Genomic DNA, 24540 nt, shown 5'->3' on the forward strand with positions numbered 1-24540 from the left:
TTACTACCTAACATATCCCCAAACACACAACCTCATATGTAAGGCTTTGGAATGTGTTTTTGCATGTCAGAAAATCTGTCTGTATTCTATATAAACAGGTCAGTAAACTGCAGAGAGAGAAACTTTGTATCCAAAAGTAGTATGTGTAACAGATAAATATTATATACTTGGAAGCATAAGGCCCCACAACAGCACTAGACAAAGAAGAATTCCAACATCAGATTCTAACAGTGCACGAGGAAATTCCTAGGATTTGTTCTTTAATCTTCCTCTGAGGTTCAATGTCTTTATGTAAAGGCAGTTGGGTCTGGTCTCAAGTGGCAACACACTCTACACTGGTCCCTAATAGTGGATGGTGCCTCACTACGACAAATTCTGCTTCCTTCCCCTACCCACTCCTGTGCTGATGCCTAAATGTGAAATTTGTGTGCAAAGGGAAGCTTCTCTCTATCTTTCTTGAGAGATTAAAAGGATCTGGGGCCTACTCCCTGGCTGCAGCAATTTACTCTATGGAGAGGTACAAAGAATAGAGTAAATGGGTAAAAAGAGGCTACATTCTCTAATGTTACAATCACACAAGAGTTAGTCTAACTCTTGTTGGGCTGGGAGCTAACAGTTGCACACCTTGACACCAAAAAAGTGCCCCATATTTTTGGGAAGACAAAAAGGGAAGATTTTCTGAAAATGATAATGTGGCCTTTGCTGAAGCAAGGCTTTTAGCAAAGGCTAAAAGAAATTTAGTAGGAAGGAGAGGCAGACTGATGGATGCTTATACTTAGTCTGCTTTCTTTAGTCATTATACAAAGGTAAATAGCATATGGCCCAAGGTTCCTGAAAGCTTCCCGGTATCTGGATTATAACATTACTTTAGATATGATGCTCCTTTCCCACAAAACAGAAAAGTATCTCTCAGAGCACACACCTGACACCAAGGCAACTGATTCCTACTCTCTGAAGAATAAGGAATGTATCTGAAGGACTCTACCTCAGTTCAGCCATGGTTTAATTAGGATAATTAAAATATCTTATTTTGCCAAATTCAATACAGAAACAGCATTTCGGAGTGACCAGTGTTAGCTGCTAAAGTCAAACCTATTTGTAATGATAATGCAACGATACTTTACCCCCCCCACTCTCCCTACACCCCCGTCCCTCCCCCCAGCCCAAAACAAACAAACACAACCACATATAAAACGGAATATCTCAAAACTCCCTGGCTTCACTTAAGTTAGTCATAACCAGTCCACGGGCCAATGGCAAGAGCACCATGGACAGCAAAGCAAATGACAGAAGAGCCAGTTTTAAAAATACTTTAGCTATGCACAAGATAATCTGGAGTAGCACTGAAATTGTAATACACACTAGGGGGTATAATACCACAGTAGATGGAAATTACCAAAAGATCCCTTCCTAAACCTCTTGTGCCTATCCCCAGGAAATGGAGGCCTGTCTGGGGTTAATCTTCTGACCACAGGATGCACACATACACACACGCACACACACATATATACAGTTACACCCACCCACTTAAGCTGGAAAACTCAAAGCCCTCAGTGTGGTTTTTCCCTCACAATACTTGAAGCCCTGCTGCCCTCGGACTGCTCCAAGGGGCTGAGCTGCACCACACCATGTCATCATAAAAATGAACACTCTCTCTAAATGGGGACAGAAGGCAAACTGCCCTCAAACACATAGTGAACAAAACAAAACAACATCCTAGTTGCTTGCTCTGCATTTGTTCCACTGCTTTGAAATCTTGAACCACAGATGAGACATCCACCAGACAAGGGCAAGACTTCAGTCTGAAGTCTCCAAAAAAACCCTTTGCCCTCTCAGGTGCTCCTGGAAGATGGCGCCCAGCTCACTGGTCCACTGAAATTGGAGGTAAGGAGGTGATGTGCTATGTGGCTACATGAGCAGGGGAGGAAATAGAAACAAATTCCCGGAGGATGTTTTTGGCCATTTCAATATTGTTATGGGCAATGACCAAAGCTTTTTGAATGTCCTGATATGAATACCCCTGGCTCATGAGACTCTCAATTTCACTGGATAACTGAGGAGAGGTGGAAGGAACAGCACCAGCCTGCTGACAGCTTCCTGCTTTCCGTTCAGAGTTGATCCTCCGAGGGAAAGGTTTGGGAGGCCTTTCAGGAACTTGGGAACCCTCAGTGAAACCTATAAGGAGAAATAGTAAGGTAATCGAACATCTGTATATCTGGACAAAATCATTAGTGACATTAACATGAATATTTAACGATTTAAAATGAAGAAAATACTAACCAACCAATTGTCAGGAGACAATGTACTTACCATCCAGCTATGGGGATGGATCCTCAGTAATATATCATAACTTAAAACTTCAAGGTCAAGAACCTTAGGGCTTAGTTCCGTTCCTGCTAAGATTCTGCTAGTATGGGGGGGGCAAACCCACTGAATACCACAGATGCTTATCAGGTACCTTTTTTTCCTAATCAACATCAAGACTGCCACAAAGACAACTTTATATAGTACTTCCATTATTTCATGTGATCCTCAAAATGCTCTGTAAGGTATTCAAAACAGATGGCATCATTCCCAGTTGTGAAATATGGGAAACGATTAAATGACTTGCTAAAGAGCACACTGCTAGTGAATAGAACATAGGTCTTCCTGACTTCCAAGACAGCGCTCCTTCTAGCCCGTGTCCCAGTTGCCTGAGAAGACTTGCAAAGAGTCCTAGGAAGAAGTTAACCAAAGTTATGATACAATGAAGAGCACACTCAGTGTTCAGTAAGGGATTGGATCGGCTCAGTGCCAAAAGCAACTCTTCTCATTATTTCCTTGTGAACAGTTGTTACCCTGGGAGTTCAGGCAACTACAGTTACCATCCTGCTGGGTGCTAACAGGTGCAAGAAATCTGGCCCTTGACAGTCAGTATCCAAATGTGGACTGATCTCCAAGTCTGCCTAGAGCTATGGCTAGATCCAACAAACTCTCTTTTCTAATGGGAAAGGAGCCAGAAACCATGAACATTTGGTCTTAAGTAGCAAGGCTTAATTACCAGTGTCATTATGTATACTTGGAATAACTAGCAATCTTAATGGCTCCAAACAGTGTGAGCTGTGGTTTAAGGACAAACTTAGTATCCTTTAGCAAAATATTGTGGCCACAACTTTCAAACTGGCCAATATTATTAGTCACACACACATACACACACACACACACACACACACGCACACCCCCCCAAAACAGGTCCACTCACCTGTTGTGGGATCACTATCCAAAGACATCCAGCTAAAGGAAGAGCTGGCATTAGAAATGTCTGAGAGAGTCCGACGGGCCAGGACTGCAGGCACAGGGGGCTTGGGTACATCATATCCATCATCCTCATTCTCTGACTCCTCAGGGCCATTGGTGGGAAGGGTTGCAGCCAGATCTCCCTCAACTAACAACAGAGGTTATATTTTACAAATACTTCTTAGTTAGGGATAGAACAAACCAAATCCCATAGCTAATTGAAAATAAACACTCAGATTTTTCAAAAGCCAGCAGCAATTCCACAACCAACCTCAAATGAAAAGCCAAAGGCAAGCAAGAGGCCCTGAGTTCACTGGCTTCTTAACCTTTCAACTCAGCTAGTTAAGAGGAGAATTAAGTACTCCCCACCCACACACAAAAGAATTTTATCAATGCTGCCAAGCAATGGGAATAGAGGGGAGCTGCCAACAAAGCAGGCTGAGGCAAAGTAACCTTCAAACGCCCCCAAGCCTTGAAAAGGAATTAAAAACAAAAGAGCGATTGGTCTGTGAACACCTTAAAAAAGTGTTAAAACAACTGGCTTGAAGTTTAACCTCTAACCCAAGAAGGTACTAGATTGCTAACCACATATGCTTGCCATTTCAGTCAAGTTATTAAATAAGCCAAAGGGACAAAGCCTCTACCTTCCACAGACATTAAGTCAGGGCACTCACCCGATGTACTGCTGCTCTCTAGGCCAGAAGAAGTTGCCTGCGACTGAATGTTGTACATGGCTTCATAGGTGCAGCTGTCAATCTGCTGCTCTGAATCTAACACTCTAAAAGGGGAGAAGAAAAGAAAAGAGAGCATGACAAACTTCTTCAGAAACAAGCCTAGCCTTCATGCTACCAAAAGGACAGAATATAAGAATTAGTCACTTCTAACTACTATTACCCAGATGCCAGTCCTCTTTCGTGTATAGTCAAATAAAAAGCAAAAGGAGAACACAGTTTAAAGCTTTTGCTGATGTTGAGAGAAAACACAAATGAAACTGATAATAACTGCAAAAGAGGATTAAGAACTAAAGTTAAATATGATTCTGTTTTAATATTGCCTAATCAATGCTGAAAAAACAAAACCAAACAGGTGATATACAGACTAAGGCAATGATGTCACCTGCAGCATCCAAAATAAAGAGAACAAATGACAGAAAGGACCTAAATGTGCCCAAATATTCATAGCAACACTTTTTATCATAGCAAAGGGGGAAAAGAAGGTCCCTAAGCATTTATACAGCAACCTATCCTGTGCCAGGTACTGGTCTAAACATGTTTTGATTCTCACAATAACCCTGGGAGGCAGGTATTATACAGATGGGGAAACTGAAGCAAACAGCCATTAAGTGACTTGCCCAGAGTCACACTGCTAGTATATATCTGAGGTAGGATTTGAACTCAGGTTTTCCTGACTCCAAGCCCAAGGCTCTAGCCACCGTTATCACCTAGATGCCTCTAAAGAGACAGAGAAAAATTTTGGCAAAAAAAGGCAAACAAGGTGAGTGACTGCGAAATGGAAAAACAGTTAAATAAACTGTGGTATGAGAATGTAATGGAATATTACTATACTCTAAAAAAAATGAATATGATTAATTAGGAGAAACACTGTAAGATTTATATGAACTGATACAGAGTGAAGCAAGCTGAACTAGAACACAACGTATACAATGTCTACATAATATAGACAAAAAGAATAAAAAGAAACTGAACACTGTATTATTATGATGACTAAGTTTAGCCCTAAGAAGAGATGAGAAATGTAACTTCCAACTTTCATGGCAGAGTGGGGGACTATGATGGCAGAATGATAATTGCATTTGTTTTCAGACACAGCAGACAGGTGGATGGTTTTGCTGAATTGGGCTTTTGGATTTAAAAAAAAAAGAAAAGGCTTATTTGGAAATGTGTGATGTAAAAGCAAAAGACATTAATACAACTTTTTAAAAACATAAATTAATAGACTAAGTCATAATCATTGCATTAGTAAAGTTTGGAAGTGTTGGAAACTTACTGTAAACCGTGGGTCATCTCCAAAGGTCGTTTCAGTTCTATCTTTTGGAGGCTGGCACCAGGAAGTACCAGAGGCCGAGAAGAAGGAGACATATACTCTGTATCCTCATCACTTCCACACTGCTCCCCGAGGGGCAGCTTTGGCACAGGAAGAGGTCTGGGAGGTGCAGAAGACAGAAGAGAAAACATCATGATAGAATAAACCTAATCAAGTAGAGTTAACAAACAGGTCAAGAGCCGGAACACTATCAAGGTTTGAAATAAGGCTTCAAAATGGTTTCTGTCAAAGAGATGGCAGCAAATTAAGCCCAAAATTCATGTTAACCTTTCTGAAATCATTAATTCTCTTGACAGGAGAGGTAGCTAGGATAAAGTACATTTTCTTAGGACAGAAGACAGTATCTGCCACCATCCAGCAGGTATGGCTACTGTACTAAAGATGTGTAACACTTGCACAGCTGCTCCTTGGTTCTTGACAATACCAATCCAAAGAAGCTTTATCTTAAAGACTGGGTCCTAATGGACCAGGAATTAGTTTTTCAAAAAGTTCTGATTGGTATTACCAGGGAACTTTTCTGTCAACTCTTCTAGAAGCATAGATTCATTTTTTTATTCCAAAAACTATTTACTCAAAAACCTTCTGAACTACCTTAATAAACATATTACATCAAATTTGGTTTTAATAGCATACCTGGCAGCAAGAGAATAGATGGCATTGGCAGAAGAGGAAGGCTTGATTTTGGGGTGCTCACACTCTGGCCCAGCTAATGGACTATTGTTCATGTTCTGGAATAAGAAAAAAAATGCTCAAAAGCTCTTTCCTATTACAGTAATACATTCAAATCTCCCATTCCCTTTATCTACTTTATACAACATAGTGGCCATTTAGACCTTTCTCCCAATGTCTCACACTTGGGTTTATTACAACCGAATAAGTATGCTTGATTTCAACCCCTTAAGAAGGCTCATCTATGAGTCAAGGAAATAGGATTATAGATTGAGAGATAGAAGGGACCTTAGAGGCCACTGAGACAAACACCTCCATCCCTATTTTTTTAAGAGGAGACTAAGGCACATAGAGATTAAGTGATGTGCCCAGGGTCACACAACTAGCAAGTGTCTGAGGCAGGAATTGAACCTAGGTTCTCCTGACTTCAAAGCCAGTGCCCTATTGATTACAGAATAAACCCTGAGAAGCAGTGTGGTATAAAGACATTAGATACATGACGTTAACACAAACTAAACTTTCCTAGCATAAACATTTACATCCAAACTCAGAGTGACCTTTACATATATTGACAACCAGAAAGTTAATTACTCTTTATTTCCTTACTTAGCTTGTATATAATTGTATTGAACAAAAATGGAGGAAGAATCAAACTAACCTACATAGAGGTCATTCTCTTCATCTCTTGCCTCTCCCTACTCCAAGGAATGTTGAGTTCTTCTGATATAACTAGAACAATTCTATTTCTTAATGTCTCATGGAGCATTAGCTTCCACTTGACCGATTCTAATTTTTAAGAAGTTTTTTTTCTTCGGTAAGGATTTGTACCTCTTTTACATTTGGCCAATTCTGATTTTTTAGGGGTTATTTTCTTCAGTATTTTTTGTGACTCTTTTATCAAGCTGTTAATTCTTTTGATAATTTTCTTGCATAGCGCATTTCTTTTCCCAATTTTTCCACTACCATTCTTATTTGATTTTTCTTTTGGCCTTTTAAAAACATCTTTTTCTTTAGCTTTTCTAGGAATTTTGTTGAAGGGAATTGTTATCCAATCTACATTTTTCTTTGAGGCTTTGCTTGTGGATGTTTTCAAGTCATTATCTTCTAAATTTATGTCTTGAGCTTCCCTATCACCAGAGCAGCTTTCTATGGTTAAGTTTTTCTTCAGTTGTTCGCTCATTTTCCTAGCCTACTTCTTGACTTTGGACTTTACATTAGAGGTGGGCTCTACTTAGCTTTGGGGGCGTTTCTGTCTTTTATGCCCCACTGATGCTTTCATAGCTCAATTTGGGGGCTTGTACATTTTTGGTATTTCCAATGTGGTATGATAAGCCTGGACATTGACTTCTTGCTCTGGTCCTTACACAGGTAGGCCACTGCTCCCTAGTGACAGTGACTGTTCCTGTCTGTCCTGAAACTGAGACCTGGTACTGAGTAACAGGCAACAGAGCTGCCAAATGGCAACTGGTCCTGGTCTCAGTGCTAGTACAAGGTCCTCTGTGATCTCTTTCCGACTAGAGGGTCAGTCCTTTTATTGTTCCAGGCTGCTGCTGATACCTCACAGCCCAAAGCTGATACTACAAATGCTTCCACTATACTCTGTTTCTGGTCAGCCCCCACCCCAGTGTCCACAGACCTCTCTGTCTTCCTAAGCTGCCCTGGGCTAGAAAAGTGACTCACTTTGACTTTCTGTTGGCTTTCCCGCTCAGAATTCTGTTCAGCATTTTCTGTGGCAGTTTTGTAGAAGAGATTTTGGAGGAGATTTGGCAGTTGTAACCTTTTACTCCTGCATCCCGATTATGCCCCAACCAGAATGATTCTGAAAAATTACATCCATTTGTTCTTTCCTACAGGCTTCCCATCTCTACACCTCTGAATGCCTGCAGAATATGATTTGCTGTACTTAAAACTCAAATCTTGTACTAATCATCCAAACTTAAAACTTCTTTGACTCTTTCCCTATTTAGTTAGCAAACTCTATTCTTTTTTCCTTTAATATCATTTTTGTACATATTCTCTTCTTTCTATTCTCACCACTATTCCTCATGCTTTATCATCTTTCCCCCAAAATCTGTTCCTCTTGACTTCACTACCATTGACCCAATCTCACATGTTTGAAAATTTAAAGTTATTTGATCTTTCCTCTCCTTCACGTCACCTATCCAGTTACTATGTAACATATACAACATGAGCTCTACAATTTCTCAACTATTTATTCCCTTCTCTGTATTTCCATTGCCACTATATCCAAGTATAAGTTTTCATTACCAACTACTGGTCTATTTCAATAGCACCTGAACAGGTTTCTGACTCCATTCTCTCCTACCCTCTAAACCATCCTTTACACAGCTACCAGTCTTTTTTTTTTTTTTAAACTTACAAGTCTGGTCATATCACTCCTCTGCTCAAAACCCTTCAACATCTCCTTATTTCCTAGAGAATTAAGTTCAAATTCCTTTAGGAGGGCAACTGAAGCTCTTCACAATTCAGCATTATTCTATCTTTCCAACTTTATCTCATACTGTTCCCAGTTTTTTCTTCCCCCCAATCCATTGTTTTCATGTAATCCACACATTAGTCAAAGTGGACTAACTCAGTGTTCTCCACACATGTCCTAGAGTAACCCATCTTCATGTTTCTGGCCTATGATTCCTATGCTTGGAATGCTCTTTACTCATCATTCTTTGCTGCCTGAAAGGTTTCTGTCTTTTGAATTTCTATTCATTCTTTCAAGCCCAACTCAAATGTTACTGACCTAGGAGGAAACCCTCCTTCCTGGATACCCCTAGTCACTAATGACTCCCTACTCTTCTACTCCCATGTGCCTCACATAACACTCTGCTAAAACCTTTCTAATACATGTATATTATGGCGTTCCAGTTATTTGTGTATGCTTGTCTTATCACACTATTGGACTATAAATTCCATGAGAGCAGGATTATAATTTGCCTAAACTATGTATTTCTGGGGCACCAAGGCAGCACAGTGGAGTGCTGGGCCTGGAGTTAGGAAGACTCTTATTCCTGAGTTCAAATCTGGCTTCAGGCACTTACTGGCTGTGTGATTCTGAGCAAGTCACTTAACTGTTTACCTCAGTATCCTCATCTGTAAAATGAGCTGGAGAAGGAAATCGCAAACTGCTCCAGTATTTTTGCCCAGAAAATGCCCAAATGGGTTCACAAAGAATTGGACACAACTGAAAAACAACTTTACAACAAACTGTATTTGCCAGCATCTAGCACCATGCTCTCCATATGCAGTGGGTGCTTAACAAATTAGACTATTATAATCACTTAACAACATCAATTTAGAGATGGAAATGACCTTAAGGGTCATCTAGTTCACTCCCCTCATTTCACAGTTGAAAAAAATGGAAATCCAGAGAGGTTAAGTGACTCACTCAAGCTCAAACAGTCACTAATGGAAGAACATCCCAGATCCTGCTTCCATTTCAGCTCTTGTATTTTCCTTACCTAGTGTGCCACCTCCTTCCCCAATCATCTTTCACACTGCCACAAAATTAATCTTCCTACATGATCACTTTCACTATACCAAATACACACTACTCAATAATCTCCATAGTTTTTCCACTGTCCAGAGAATGAAGTCCAAGCTCCTTAGCCTGGATCCACAACCTTCCCATATGATTCCAGCCACTCTTTTTGGTCTTATTTTCTACTACTCTCATCCATGGATCATCTACTCCAAACCAGTCTATTTATCGTTCCTGAAAAAGACCTTGCATTTTCTTGATTCTCCCCTAAACTTGGAAAACACTCTCTTCCCACTTACAAGTTCTACCCATCCACTGAAGCCCAGATCATCTTCACTGGAAATGATCTCTCCCATTTCCAAACTCTTTTAGTACATGTTTTCCCTAAGATATGCTTTGTATTCCCCAGAGTATCTACTCCCAGTGCTATGTACACCAACACTCATAGAAAAACTGACTCACCACTGGGGCATCCAGGCTGAAAGTGCTCCCATGCCTAAGACCATCAGCTCTGGGATCCATCTGAGAAGGAAGTGAAAAAGGAAGCGAGTGCCGGTTGGTCAATTCTCTGCCTGACCAGGGATCACCAGGACTTAGGGTAGCAGTAGGTACTTTGGGTATTGGCCGGGGAAGCCATGATTCTCCTGGATGGCCAGAAGGAAAAGGGGGAAGTTTGTCCCTGGACGGACAGTCGCCTGGTGTACTTGGTAGTGGGCGTCTCTGAGGCCGACTCTCTGCCCCAATGGAATGTGGTCTGTCTGGAGGAGGTGGTGGAGGGAGATCTCGAAGTGTGGGAGGGATTGGCAAAGGTTTGTCCTTATGAAGGGAGCCAGGGGTAACCTGTTGAGACATAATGGAAGATAGTAAGCATCCACATGTTCAGCACTAAAAAACAGGGAAATAGCAAACACAGAAAAGTCTTTACCTTAGAAGCAGTTCCAGGACTAGAAGCACCTGAGGGAAGGGATGTTCGCTGTTGCAAAAGATCTAGTCGTGGTGGCACTGGAGGAAGAGAAGCTTGTGGGGCCATGGAAAATGGAGAAGGAGGCCGTTCAACCTAAAATAAAAAAGTTTGTTGCAAGGATTTTCATGCTCTAAGGAGAAAATAAACTATCCCAAAATAACACTGATTTTCTCTAAAGCAGCATCTAGCAACTGCCACACAAACACAGGACAGTATGGATATGGCATAATCAGCCTAGATCCTAGTCATCCAAACCCCAATTGAAAAAGATATTCTTCTAGAATCAATGATAAATTTCTGCTGGTATTTTATTGCCTTCATGCCACCATGAGAGGGCACTCAACCCACAAACACCAACCAAACAGCGATCTAGTTAGCTATCAGAGAATATATTTGGAAGAAGAAAGTGCCTTAAGTTTTCCCTCATGTTGTTGCTGTCCTTTAACAGCTCATTTCACTTCAAGTGAAAAAAATCTTTGCTAAATTGCTCTCTTATTTTTCTACTGCTTTCTTTTAAGAAAGGTTAACTACTAATGCTTTTCAATGTTAAAAATGCAACACATGAAAAGACAGGAAAAGAGCAAGAAGGTATCAACCTGAGCAAATCACCAGGAAAAATAATGTCTTTAGGACAAGAAAAGAAAATAGATCCAAGGCCATATAAAGTAGACTTTTGGTATGGATAGGGACTAAAAGGAAATTCATGCATATATCCATGCATCCTCCTATTTAAAGACCTTCATTAGTTCTTTATGGCTACAAAAAAAAAAGGCCAAACTCCTTAGCTTTACTTTCAAGGCCCTACCATTTTCACAATCTGGTGCACATCTTACAAAACTGTTTCCAGTCTTCTACTTTTCCTCCCTCATCCATGTGTGCTATACAGTTCAAACAAACTGGACTACTTTCCAGTAGTCACATATGTCTTATGTTGTCATCACCCATCTCTATGCCTTTGCTAATGCTACACTTAAACTGTGTTATTACCTGCTTTCCACAGCCCCAGTGCCATGTCTTCTATAAAATCTTCCCCAGCCAGTGAGGATCCACTCAGACTTCATGAAGTACTTCAATTACACTTCTCTTGCACACTGACACAAGTAACCAAGATAGATGGTGTTTCAAAAACCCGTACTAGACTATGAGTTCCATGAAGGATCATGTTTTATTTTTGTGTTTCCCTACATACCCAGACAGTGTTTTGCACCTAACAGAAGTGTGTTGATGGTCAAGTTTGTTGAATTCCAAAGAAGATGAACAAAACATTTACCGATGATTTTATTTAACTAATGAAAATCTCAATTATTTTAAAGAAATATGCTACTTCAATCCAGTAAACGGAATAGAAAAATAGAATTTATCTTTTAATTAAAGTAAAATATAGACCCCAAGTTATTTTAAACAAATGTAAAGCTTTTTCCATTTTCCTGCGCAAAGCAGCATGATGAACAGATAAGCACTTGGCACAATGACCCATGCAAAATGCCTCTGCATTCACAACAGAAAGCAAAACTGACAGAAGATAGTCAAAACATAAATTGAATGCACTCATAAGATGACAGCCCATATATTTCCTTAACAAAAACAGCATGCCCTGCACTTAGACCAGTCATTATTGCTGAGTGGAAGGGGAAATGAGAGGAGGAAAAGGATAGATCTCATCTTCTGAAGCCGTTTGTGCTTACTTCTTTGTTCAGAGAAAAGGCTGAATTTCTGCTGACAAGGCAATAGAAGAAACCATAAAGCAGTACTCCTTAGGGAAGAGAAAATAAGATTGATCTAGATTTTGTAATAGGTTAGGCTAACTTATTTCATTCTTTCATCTAGTCACAGTTATCATGTCAATTTTCCCCTTGAAATCTCATAGTGATTCTTTTCTAGTCATTCCTACTGCTATCATTCCCTAGACCAGATCATCAATTGAGGTTTTTGTAGCCTATCTTTAACACAATCCAGACTAAATTTAAAAGCTACCAGTGACTTCCAATTTCCTACCAAGGAGAAGAAGAATGTCTATTCTCCATATTAAAATAAGCAGTTGGATACATAATCTGCAGAGCTTGTCTGTCTGTATGTATATCTATATCTGGGGTAGACAGCACAGATGGAAAGTTATTTGGTCACACCAAGAGAAGGAATGATTGCCTCCAAAAAACTGCAAAGTTCCTACAATGACTTCAGCTTCCCATGAGAACAAAGGCAACTTTTTTTTTAAAACACCAAAATCCTATTATTGCTGCCATATGGCAACTAAACATGAATACAACAATCTCCAAAGAAATAAAAATGAATCTCACTCAGAAGCAATGGAAAGGCACATGATATGTATGAACAGGCTGCAAAATATGAGTGAGTAACTTTGATGAACAGTAAAAAAAAATGTCATTAGGGAATTATATGATCGTAAGAGAAGAGGAGTTGATCACAAAGTGAGGAAAGAAAGGTAGACAGCCAGAGTGGTCCACCGGTGCTCTTAAAACATGAAGAGAAAGTGAGGAAGGAAAGCCTCCAGAGGGTAGACCATATGGGTGACTTGTGGGAAGACATGGTTAAGAGTCATAAAGGATTTGTAGGCACTGGCAGGTTGAGAGAACTTCCAAGCTGATGAGATCAGAGATATATCTGAGTATTTGTATTTGAGCGGTATGACTTCCTCCATAAGTGTTTAACAGCTTTGTGAAGGTGATCCAGGATTGAAGATCTTGAAATGCACAAGGAAATAAAGATGCCAAGGATGGTGAAAAATGTTTAATTGACTTGGTAGATGATAGGTTCAATGCTGCTAAGAGAAGAAAATGAGGGCTTGGCTGGGGTAAGGGACCAAAAGGATAGAAATGGATAGTCAGGGGCTGAAGCTTATGGTAAAGACAAACACTAAGGTTCAGAGGAGTAAGGCAGAAGGAAAGATGGAATAATAGGAACTTGGGATCACAGAGGAGAATTTCAAAGTTCAAAATCATAAAGCTGGCACAATTATGAATGATGGCGTGATTAAGAGTATGATCATCTTTTAAGGGGCTGAGGTGAAGTGAAAAAATAGGTCACAGGAGTTAATTTGGTTGATGAACTGGGAACCCAGCATGTTCAAGAAGACATCCAAATACATACAGAAATTCCCAAGTATGAAGACAATGGCTAAGGCAGGGACAAAAAACTACAAGTTAGATAACTGAATTATTTGAGAGGAAAGAAAGTGACCCACAGCAACAAGATCTAGATTGGGTGATACTGACTGATGGAATCAATATCTGAGCAGGGCATATGCTATAAGCTCACCATCCTGGCCCCAAGTATTAGGGGACATGAGATAAGTCAGCCCCAGAAAAGATCACAAAGAGCAAAGTTTCTGTAACTACAAGAAGATGGAAAGAATGTGAAAAGAGAACTATGATGAACGGAAGTTAACAACAGAGCAGGGCTTCCTATGAGCACAATGGAAAGGGAGAATCATAGGAGCAAAGAAACTGTAGAAGAATATGGGTTAATTAGATGGTGATAAGCATACAAGTAGCAATATGGATAACATGCTATATAGTTCACCTGTCTTTCTAGTATTGTTTGGGAAATTGCAATTTTGATTCCTTTGCAGCAATATAGCAATGCCAGGAGAATACAGGTATTTTAAAAACAGGTTTTTAATGACAGGGATTATCCTAGGGTTATGGGAAGTCAAAGGATGTGCTGAATAATTTCCTAAATGGTTCAAGCCCATTCTTTTCCTCCTTCAGTTCTGGGCTCAGCTCATCTGTTGTGAATAAGATATATGTGAGCACTAATCAACTTGCATGCCCTAATTTGGCAATATGAATTTTTCATCTTGATTTTTTCCTGTGAGTTGTATTTTTCAATTGCACAGTCTATTTTCAGCTTTACACACCTCTCACCTGACATGTCAACTTTTTTGTTTTTAAAATTGCACATCAGTTTGCCCATCGTTTGTTTTCCTATTTTAATATTTTTAGAAGTAGAAAATTTTCAGATGACTTCTTTAATTATATCCTATAAATTTTGGTATACTGCATTACTGTTACCCATAATTTTTATGATGTCTTTTTTGACCCACTAATTATTGAAAATGTTTTAAGAACCCTAACTTGGATGAGGCAGTCAAGGCTTTGCCCAAGCGCTAACGTCTTTGTAGGATAATAGGTTCCCTCCCCACTGGAGTCTATCATTCTTGTGCCTCTAACCTTGGGGTCTTCCACTGGCCTCTAACCTGTAGAGGTTGGGAGAGAAGGTAGCAGCAGAAAGGACAAGGGGGCAGGATTTCTTTCTGTGGAAATTAGAGAGAAAGGTATGGGCTATCCTCTCTCCAACCATAATAGAGATCAGACTATCTTATCTCTCCAGAGTCTCACTAGCTTTCTCACCACATCTGAAACCCTTTTCCCCAGCTACTTCTCCCCAGTATCATCTTTATTTAGATCAGCTCTAACCTATCCCAGTCCCTTTGTCTTCTTTTCCAAGCGTGTCCTCTTGAATGTTCCTCTTTCATTAAAAAACTTCCTTCCTCTTAGACATATTCCTCACATTTCTTCCATATGCTGGTACTTCCCAAAACCTCAATTTCCCTTGAGGACATCACATCTTTTGGTAGTCTCTTCAAGTCTGGACACTGCTTCTCTCATGGTTCCTGACACAGACTTCAGGAAAAGAAATTGGTATGCTCCTTTGTTCCCTTAATGCCACCTTCAGACCCTCCTCGGCCATTATCACGCAGCAACAAACTCTTCCTTTAAGTTTGTTCTATTCTGTCCAAATCTTTGTGGCAATAAGCTAGAAGCATTTCCAATAAGATTGGGAGGTGAAACAAGGATGTCCATTAGAGGAAAAAATATAAAAGAAGCTAATGGACAAGAAGATGAATTTAACAATTATAAATAAGCCTAACTATACTTGGCTTACTCTCCCAATGAAATGAAAGAGAATGGGAAGAATGAATCAGAAAATAGAACCAAACAATTTATTTTATACAAGAAAGTGATTGCTACAGTTAACATTTCTAGCACAATATTGAATAGCAGTGGTGATAATGGACTGAAATCATGACTGTAATTCCTGTTCTCCTGGAATTGTGTGAAGTATATTAATTTTATTCCAGCCCCTTAGTTTTTATGACTATGCCTGTATGTTTAAAATCAGTTTCTTGTATAATGATAAAGGCATTAGGGGTGCTCAGCTTGGACAAAGATTTAGCAGTGACATAATAGTAGCTAATATTTCATGTGGAATATGGATCATAATCTGAGGAAGCACAGTACAACAGAAAGACCACTAGATTTGAAGTTAGAAGGCCTTGGATCAAATGCCAGTTCTGCTTCTTAGTAGATCTGCAATTCTGGACAAATCTGTTCATCTTATTGGACTCTGGTGTTCTTCTCTGTATATGAAAGGGCTGGACTAAATAATCTATCAAGTGCCTTCCAGCTCTAAACTTTCGATCCTATGAAGATTCTCTATTTAAAATAAGATAATAGATACAGTATTATAGAAAATCCAAGAGGATTTTCATTCATTGTATTTATATCTTCAACCCCTAGCAAAAGTACCTGGCACATAGCAAGTATTTAGTAATTACTTATTCGCTGATTGAATTTCCTTATCCTGACTATTTTATCAAACAAAATACCCGGGTAAACCAAAGCCTGGGATACAATTCTTGTACACTTCGTTTTGCACCAAATGATTTATTGGTTCACAGATTAACTCAATTAAGTCTCCTAGTTGCAGTATTACCTTGGCGCAGGCCAGTTCCTTCATCATGAAAAGGGAGTCATCAGCTCTTTCATCATCATCATCATCATAATTTGGTGAAGGAGCTCCCTCTGCTCCTTGCCTAAGCAGGCCACCCCCTCCTCTGGGATCAAATGGATCCACCACGATAGGCTCTGTACCTTTAATTTCACACCGACAGAAAGGGCAACCTTGACCTTCTGATTCCTGTAAAGAAAGAGATTAGTGACAGTCTCAGATATCTGAAAGTATTTAAAATATCTCCAGACAGTATAAAATACATTATAAAGTGATGAAAACCAGACAGACATTTAAAATTTAAACCTACCAATCACAAGTCATGCTTTTATTATCTGAAAAAGGGCTGAAAAGCAAAAAGCCAATTTTATGGAGGGACTTATCTTGACTTGAGAATGTGCAATCTGGATTCCTACCTGCCATGCTGTAAGACAGGATGTGCACATGAGGTGGCCACAAGGTTCAATCTTCACATCTTTATCATTTTCAGCACATATTTTACATAGCTGGAAGGTGGAGCCCATCTCACAGTACAATTCGTATTGTTCCTTATGAGAAAAAACAAAGATCACTTGGTCTGCTAGAACCATACATCCTAAAATACAGATTACTCAAAAACATTACTTGTTTCATAGGTTTTCCTAGAGTAAAAAAAAAATTGATTCTAAAGGAGTGCTCAAAGTTTCTTCCTTTAAAACTAGCAGCACAACTACGCCTTGTGCTGCTAGTCTATAAGGAAATACAATGACAAGACTAGTTTGAAAGAATACACAAAATTACTAGCTTAATAAAAGTTATCAAAACACAAACAGCCACAGTGGATAGAGCACTGGTGTGTGACCCTGGAAGGTCAAGTCACTTAACCCCCAAATGCCTCAAATTCTCCTTCCCCCCTCCCCAAAAAAAGAGATCTCAGATGGTATTCCAAACAACTCCCAGGTGGACACTATACCTTGAGATTTCACACAACTGGCTTAGTTCCTTCTCATAAAACTGAACTCATGAATTCAGTGGGTTAATTTTTGAGAACAGGGAAATTATTACAAGGGAATAAATATGCAATTAACCTGGGTAACTTTAATGTGGTCCTGAGGAGTAGGTTCACATAAGCCAGTCAGGTCTGGATTCTGATTTCGTCCATCAGGAAACAAATAGCTAAAAAAATAAATAAATAAAACAAGACTTAATATTCTTTTTATTCTCTGTGATTATATGACTAGTCTTATGTGTCACTGTTAAGAAATAAAGTAATAATAAGACATGGATGCCAACACTTCAGAGTTTTTAGAACAGGCTCCCTCCAACCTTCGCTTATGGAAAAATTCCTTCTGTTCCTTTAAGGTCCAGCAAAGATAGCACTTTCTTCCTTGAAGCCTTCCATGATCTATCTAGGCAGACATGATTCATCCCTTCCCTGAATCTCTCATGCTTGACCTCTCCAAACATAAGTAATCTTGTCCTGATTTTATTATCATTATCTACGTATGTATCTTACCTCCCCTATTAAATCGTAAGCTCCTTAAGAGGTAGAGGTTTTATCTTTTCTTAATCTTTGTATTTTCAGCAATTATGTACAATATCTTACACATGTAGCCACTTAACAAATGTCTGACTTCAAACTAAATTACTAATGACTGATGATACAAAAAAACAAACAAAAAAAACCAAAAACAAAACCCAGAAGAGAAGTAAAGACAAAATTCACAAGAGTTTCTACAGAGAGTAAAATGACTCAAAGCAATTCTGAGAAGATGATGTTATACTGATATTACAATGATGTTTCTTCCCAGAATGCATGGTTAATGGAACATGACACAAGTAGGCAGAGGAGTTAGCATTTTTCCATACGACAGATAAACAAAATATCAGTTCTTGTTGGGAGTTTCTTTTTAACCAAAGGACTCAAATGTCCTTGAGTACCTAATTATTACTACATTGACAAAAATCTATTTTAGAGATAAAGAAAACAAGCTAAGTGACTGAGATCATCTACCAAGTAAGTTCAAGCATTCCTTACTGCAAGGTTCAGAGCCCAGGCAACAACCTCTTTTGTTCATATGTTTCTGTCGGTTCCATGCACAGACCAAGAGGAAAACTGGCTTTCCTCATCCTTTTAGAAGATAAGTGGTGTGCAGATACTTAGTCACTTCTTGTTATACTCTAGGTATGCCAACAGATAAGCAACTTAACCTCCTGAAGAAACAGTGACTCTGTGATACATATGAAGTCTGCCATGCAATACAGCAAGAGTTTAGAGTCAAATGCTTTAAATAAATTTTGTTGGATCAGAAAGAAGTTAGGACACAAACGGACAAGGTTTTTAAACACTGTTAAACTGCATTCTCAGGTACATTCAATCACTAAGATACTATCCTATGATATGGCTATAATGTGAAAAGGTCAAGTAAACATTATTGTTAATTTATTCTTTTCTCAAACTTTGTCAGATAAAAAATAATGGACAATCTCTTGCTCATAAAGAAGCAGAAAACCAAATAATGAAATCCAAGAAAACTCAACACCCCAAAGAAAACCAAGTTCAACATAATGGGAAGGCCAAGACAATAAACTCTATTAATATACTCCCCAGGTCAACCTGTAGAAAGATGAAATAAAATCACAGAAATGTGCTTTAGCCCTTCAGGTTCCTAGACACCATTGAATGATAAACAGCTACTCACAAGCCTTCCCTGAAGCCATCGATCAGTGCTTGGAAAAGAGGTTTGTTGTGAGGGATTGTCTGGAGGATATTCCCATCAGCAGTGACATAGCCAATGGCCCACTGACCCAGCCTTGTACAGCTCAGTCGGAAAATGTAGCTGAGAACATAGACAGAGAAAGGTTTTAAAGTATGCTGAAACGAGGATGGCAGACAAGAAAGAAACAAAAAAAAAATTTTTTTTTTTTTAACAAATCATCAAGGATAACTTCTTCCATGCCTCCAGATAAAAAACCAAGGGACTATTAACTTAATATTCATAACTTGAAACAATTCTCAGATCACTACAGCAAAGTTGTCCATTTGTTTCTTTAATTAAATCTCAATCTAACGGTGAAATCTTAGCCACTGAACACCAAAGTCAAGATTCTGCTTCCTATATTCTAACAGAAGCCATATTAGAACAAGAAAGACAAATTCCTATAGGTTGCTAACCTGCCAGGCTTGTGAATGAATTTCTGGAGCCGGGCTTTCACTTCATCATATGTCAGGAAAGCCATATAACCCGGATGAGTCACAGCAAGGCTGTTCCAATTCCTGAGCAAAGACGACCAAGGCTAAAGAAACAAGAAAGTGATCACAGACTATCAATCAATAAACAATTATTAATTGCTTACTATATGCCAGGCACTATGCTAAGTGCAGGGGATATAAAAAGAGGCAAAAGATAGTTCCTGCTCTCAAGGAGCTTACACTGTACTAGGGAAGATAACATGCAGACAAATATACATGAAGCAAGCTATATACAGGGTAAGCAGGAGATAGTTAACAAAGGAAAGCAACTGGAAATAAGAGGAGTTGAGAAAGGCTTCCTGTAGAAGGTAAGATTTTTGTTGGGACTTAAAGGAATCCATGGACTTCAGTAATTGGAGCAGAGAAAGGAGTGTTCTAGGTATTAGGAACAGCCACTGAAAATGCCCAAGAGATGGAGTATGCTGTTCATGGTATAGTAAGGAGGCCAGTGTCACTGGATCAAAGAGTATATATCAAGGAATAAAGTGTAAAAAGATTGGAAAGGTAAGATGGGACTAGGTTATGAAGGATATTGAATGCCAAATAGAACATTTTGTATTTGATCCTGAAGGTAACAGGAAGCCACTGGAGTTTATTGAGTAGAGGGCTGACATGACTGGACCTGCGCTTTAGCAAAATCACTTTAGTGGCTGGTTGGAGGATGAATTGGAGTGGGGAAAGACTTAAGGTAGGCAGATTCACCAGCAGGTTACTGTAATAATCAAGGAATGACATGATGAGGGCCTGCATTAGAGGGTCGCAGTGTCAGAGGAAAGAAGTTGCAAAGGTATAATCAACAGGCCTTGGTAACAGCTCGGATATGATAAGAGATAGTGAGGGGTACAGGATGACTACTAAGTTGTGAGCCTGAGGGACTGAGAAGATGGTGTTGCCTTCTATAGCAATAGGGAAGGTAGGAGAGGAGGAAAATTTAGGGGAAAAGATAATGAGCTCTGTTTTGGACATGTTTAATTTAAGATGTTTACTAGACATCCTGTTCGAGATGTCTGAAAGGCAGTTGGAGATGTGAGTTTGGAGGTCAGCAGAGAGGCTGAGATAGGAAAGATAGAACTGAAAAGCATCAGCATAGAGATGGTAATTAAATCCATGGGAGCTGATGAGATCACCAAATGAAGTACTATAGAGAGAAAAGAAAAGAGGGCGTAGGATAGAATCTTGAGGGACACCTATGGTTAAAGTGTGATCTGGAAGAGGTTCCAGCAAAAAAGATAGAGAAGGAACTATAAGATAGGCAGGAAGAGAACCAGGAGAGAGTAATATCCTGAAAACCTAGAGAGAATATTAAGGAAGAGAGGGTAATCAACAGTGTTGGATTTGGCAACTAAGAGATTATTCGTAACTTTGGAGAAGTTTCCAGTTTGGTGAAATAATAAATTCACAAGCTAGATTATAAGAAGAAAGAGGAGAGTAAGTGGGGGCACCTATTGTAGATGGTCTTTTCAAGGAGTTTAGCTACAAAGAGCAAAAAAGATATAGGATGATACTATGCATCTCAATAAGCAGTTATAAGTACCTACTAAGTTCTAGGAACTATGTGAGGTGCTGGGGATAGGAAGACAAATGTGAAACAGTCCTTACCTTTAACAAGCTTTCTTTCTACCAGGGGAAAGAACATGTATACACATAAGTACATACAAAACAAATACAAGGGAATGTCAAAGGATATGAACTAGCTGGCATCAGGAAAAGCCTCACAGAGGAAGTAGTATTTTGAGCTTTGAAGAGATTGTATGAGGAAGAAGGCAAAATAAAGCATACATCGGGCACAAAACAGCAAATGCATGGACAAGGAACACAGAATGTTATGTGTGAAGAACAGCAAGAAGGGTAGTCTGCCAACTATAGCACATGCGTGAATAGAAGTAACGTAATAAGAATGCATGGGGGGCTGTGGAGGAGAGGAGAGAGGAATAAAGAAAGGTACATATCTACATGAGAATTTAGCCTTCCTTTAAAAAAAAAAAAAAGGTCGAGAAATCTGAGGTCAGCTCTAGTCAACAGTAGAGAGAAATTAGTTAACACAAAAAAGAATAAAAGGGAGGGTCCTAAATGTGAAGTTGAATTTCAAGAAATCTACATGAAAACTGGCATCCTCATGCTAATGTAGGCCTGCACAACCTGCAGCCCCACAGGCTGTAAGCAGCTTGCAGACACACCAAAAGATTTCAGGCAGCTATGAAAAACGTCGAGGATGTTTCCTTTGACATTTTTCATGGGTCTGCCCAAAATCTTTTGGCAGGCCCCAGGTTATACAGGCCTGTGCTAACACAAATACTAGAAAACATAATGACAACCAAATAATGTTAAGACATATCATGATTAATAGTCAATACTTAAAAAAAAAACTTTTAAGCAGCAATAACATTTGTTGCAATTAAAATGCTATTCAAAATACAAATGTACAGGGTCAGTCAGTTATTTGACTACTATATGCCAGGCATATATATGTTATTTGATTACCAGTCAGTGCAGGTATTTGACCTACCTGAAAGAGTCGTGTGAAGATATCAAATTCAAAAACTGAAATATAATCATTGCAGGTCAGATCAATAGTGGATTTCAGGGCCATGGCCTCTAGTCCAGAGCTGATGGGATGTACTTCATGAAGAGCCTGCCGAAAGCTCTTCCAAGGGACTATTGTCCTATTTAAAAAAAAACAAATAAACCCCAGAGTCAACAATTCTAGGTATGAATGTAATCAAGAATAGAGAGAAGTAGATGTAAATACCTACCTTATACTTTTCCAAAAGCAATTTCAACTGTCCCTAAGTGAAGCTGAGTTATATTTTGGAATGGGAACAGTTGACTAAAGGCTCAATTTTCATTTTAAAAAAATTAGTATCTTTTTTTTTAACATCAATTGCATTTTCAATGTTGTTTCTCCCTTCAGCCCAGAGAGCTATAACTTGTAACAAAGAATTTTAAAAAGAGGGAAAGATAAATTCAGTAAAATTAACCAATGCATCAACTGAGTCTGACAGTACATAAAATCTCCCAAACATTCATAGTTCCCTACCCCTGTAAAGAAGTGAGGGTGCTTCATTTTTTCATCCCTTCTTTGGGGCAAAGCTTGGTCACTGTATTTGCACATGATTCTTGTTTTTGTTGTTATTCTGTTCGTTCTTCTTTACAATTACACTGCATGTAGTCCTGGTTCTGCGTACTTCTCTGTCTATATTCTTCACATTTATTGTTTCTTACAGCACAGTCATGTTCCATTACATTCATATAGCAGACTTTGTTTAGACATTCCTCAAACAATGAGAATCTACTTCATTTCTGGTTCTTCACTACTACAAAAAAACACTGCCATAAATATTTAGGGGTCTATTGGTTCTGAAAGCTTAATTTTCCAACTTTCCACGGCTAACAGGAAAGGAATTCTTTTCAGAATGTCAAATTTAATACTACAAACTAATTCATGACTTGGTGCTGTCACCCAGATATACTTATTTTATTACAAAAGTGTAAAGGTAAGAAGAAAACATGGATGTTCTTCTTGCTAAACTATCACAAGCAATTTGTGGTCTGTCTCTTCAATAGATCCTTAGTGACTAGTGTTGATTTATATTTTTGAGTGTATATACTACCTCACAGAGAATAAAACAAAAAGAAACAATAAAATTGAAAGTTCTGGGAGAGATAAAGAAGAAAATTTTTACTACAAGGGTAATTAAACCACAGGTAAGGCTACTAAACCAATTTCAATTCAATTCAAATATCTATTATGTGACTGCTAGGACACTGGAGATGAAAAGACAAAAATTAAGGACAGTTCCTGCCCTCAAGGAATTTATACCCTAGTGGGGGGATACAATATGTAAGTAAATGTAAGATAATTTGAGGAAAGAGAGGATGCTAACACCTAGGGGAATCAGTCTTGAAGGAGACTGGATATGCTTAAGAGACAAGCAGGAGAGGGAATGGATTCCAGGAATACAGAGCACACTATGCAAAGACATGGAAGTAAGAAATGGAATTTCACCACATATGACTGGAATAGAGAGTATAAGAAAGGGAAAATATGTCCGTGAAGGTATGGTGGAACCAGATTATGAAGGACCTTAAACACTAGGCTGAGGAGTTTGTACTTTGTTCAAAAGAAAACGGATAGCCACTGATAATGTTTATGCAGGTGGAGTGACAAGGTCAGTCCTGTACTTTAGAAGATTCCTTGGGCAGTTATGCAGATAAGGAGATAAAAAGTGCACAGACTAAAATCTGGGAGGCTGATTAAAAAACTATTATAATAGTAAAGGTGTGAAACAATAAAGAGTGATAGTCATGTGAGTTTAAAGAAGAAAGATATAAGAAATCATGGGGAAATATAATCAACAGGGCTGGGCAACTGATCAGATATGGAGTGAAGGAAAAGGAAAAGTCAAGGATGACTCCAAGGTAGTAAATAACTTCCCTCGACAGAAACAGAGAAGTTTGAAGGAGGTGAGCACAGGGAGATGGGGAAAGGAAGATAAGTTCCATTCTGGATATGAATTTGTGGTGCTGATAAAATATGTATATTAGTCCAGCAGGCAGCTGTTGAAGCAGGATTGGACTTTGGGAGAGAGATAAAAGCTGATGATATAGGTGGGGGAGGACAGGGTTATCTATGTAAGGATTATGTTTGAAATTATAGCAATCAATAGAATCACAGAGAGGTGATATAAAGAAAGAGAGAGGAGAGGCAGTACAACACAGTGAAAAAAGGCTGGATTTGGTGTCAAAGGACCTGGGTTCAAATTCCTGCTCTTTTACTTCTTAAACGTCCTTGGACTTCATTTAACCTTTCTTCACCTCAGTTCCTCACCATTAAAATAAGTGAATTGGATTAGATGCCCTCTAAGGTCCCTTCCAGCTCCAAATCTATGATTTCGTAAGAGAAAAGAATCAAAGACAGACCTTTAGAGGCATCCAAAGAAGGTGAAAGATGGGAAATAATCCAGTAAAGTCAATAGGAAGTACTTGTATTTATTTAAACATAGAAATATACACTTTACCTCCCTTTCTTTCTTAACAGAGGTGGGAGGTCATGGGTATGGAATATGTCATATATGCTGTCAAAATTAAGTT

The 24540-nt window shown here is 38.9% G+C and overlaps 1 protein-coding gene across 1 annotated transcript in view; it reads right to left on the minus strand.

Moving 5' to 3' along the window:
* Positions 1-1714: 1714 nt before the first annotated feature.
* Positions 1715-24540, minus strand: part of CBL (Cbl proto-oncogene) — a 90772-nt gene continuing 67946 nt past the window's right edge. Inside the window, exons 4-16 of the mRNA XM_027835657.1 lie at positions 21956-22112; positions 19372-19493; positions 18899-19036; positions 17285-17372; positions 16634-16765; positions 16203-16406; positions 10428-10559; positions 9965-10342; positions 5974-6068; positions 5284-5439; positions 3951-4054; positions 3242-3424; positions 1715-2175 (exon numbers count right to left, since the gene is read on the minus strand). Coding sequence (XP_027691458.1) covers positions 1901-2175; positions 3242-3424; positions 3951-4054; positions 5284-5439; positions 5974-6068; positions 9965-10342; positions 10428-10559; positions 16203-16406; positions 16634-16765; positions 17285-17372; positions 18899-19036; positions 19372-19493; positions 21956-22112 — 2164 coding nt within the window. The 3' untranslated portion in view covers positions 1715-1900. The remainder of the gene's footprint in view (positions 2176-3241; positions 3425-3950; positions 4055-5283; positions 5440-5973; positions 6069-9964; positions 10343-10427; positions 10560-16202; positions 16407-16633; positions 16766-17284; positions 17373-18898; positions 19037-19371; positions 19494-21955; positions 22113-24540) is intronic.

The sequence above is a fragment of the Vombatus ursinus genome, unplaced genomic scaffold, assembly GCF_900497805.2.
Source record: "Vombatus ursinus unplaced genomic scaffold, bare-nosed wombat genome assembly UNPS02014816.1, whole genome shotgun sequence".
Taxonomy (NCBI): Eukaryota; Metazoa; Chordata; class Mammalia; order Diprotodontia; family Vombatidae; genus Vombatus; species Vombatus ursinus.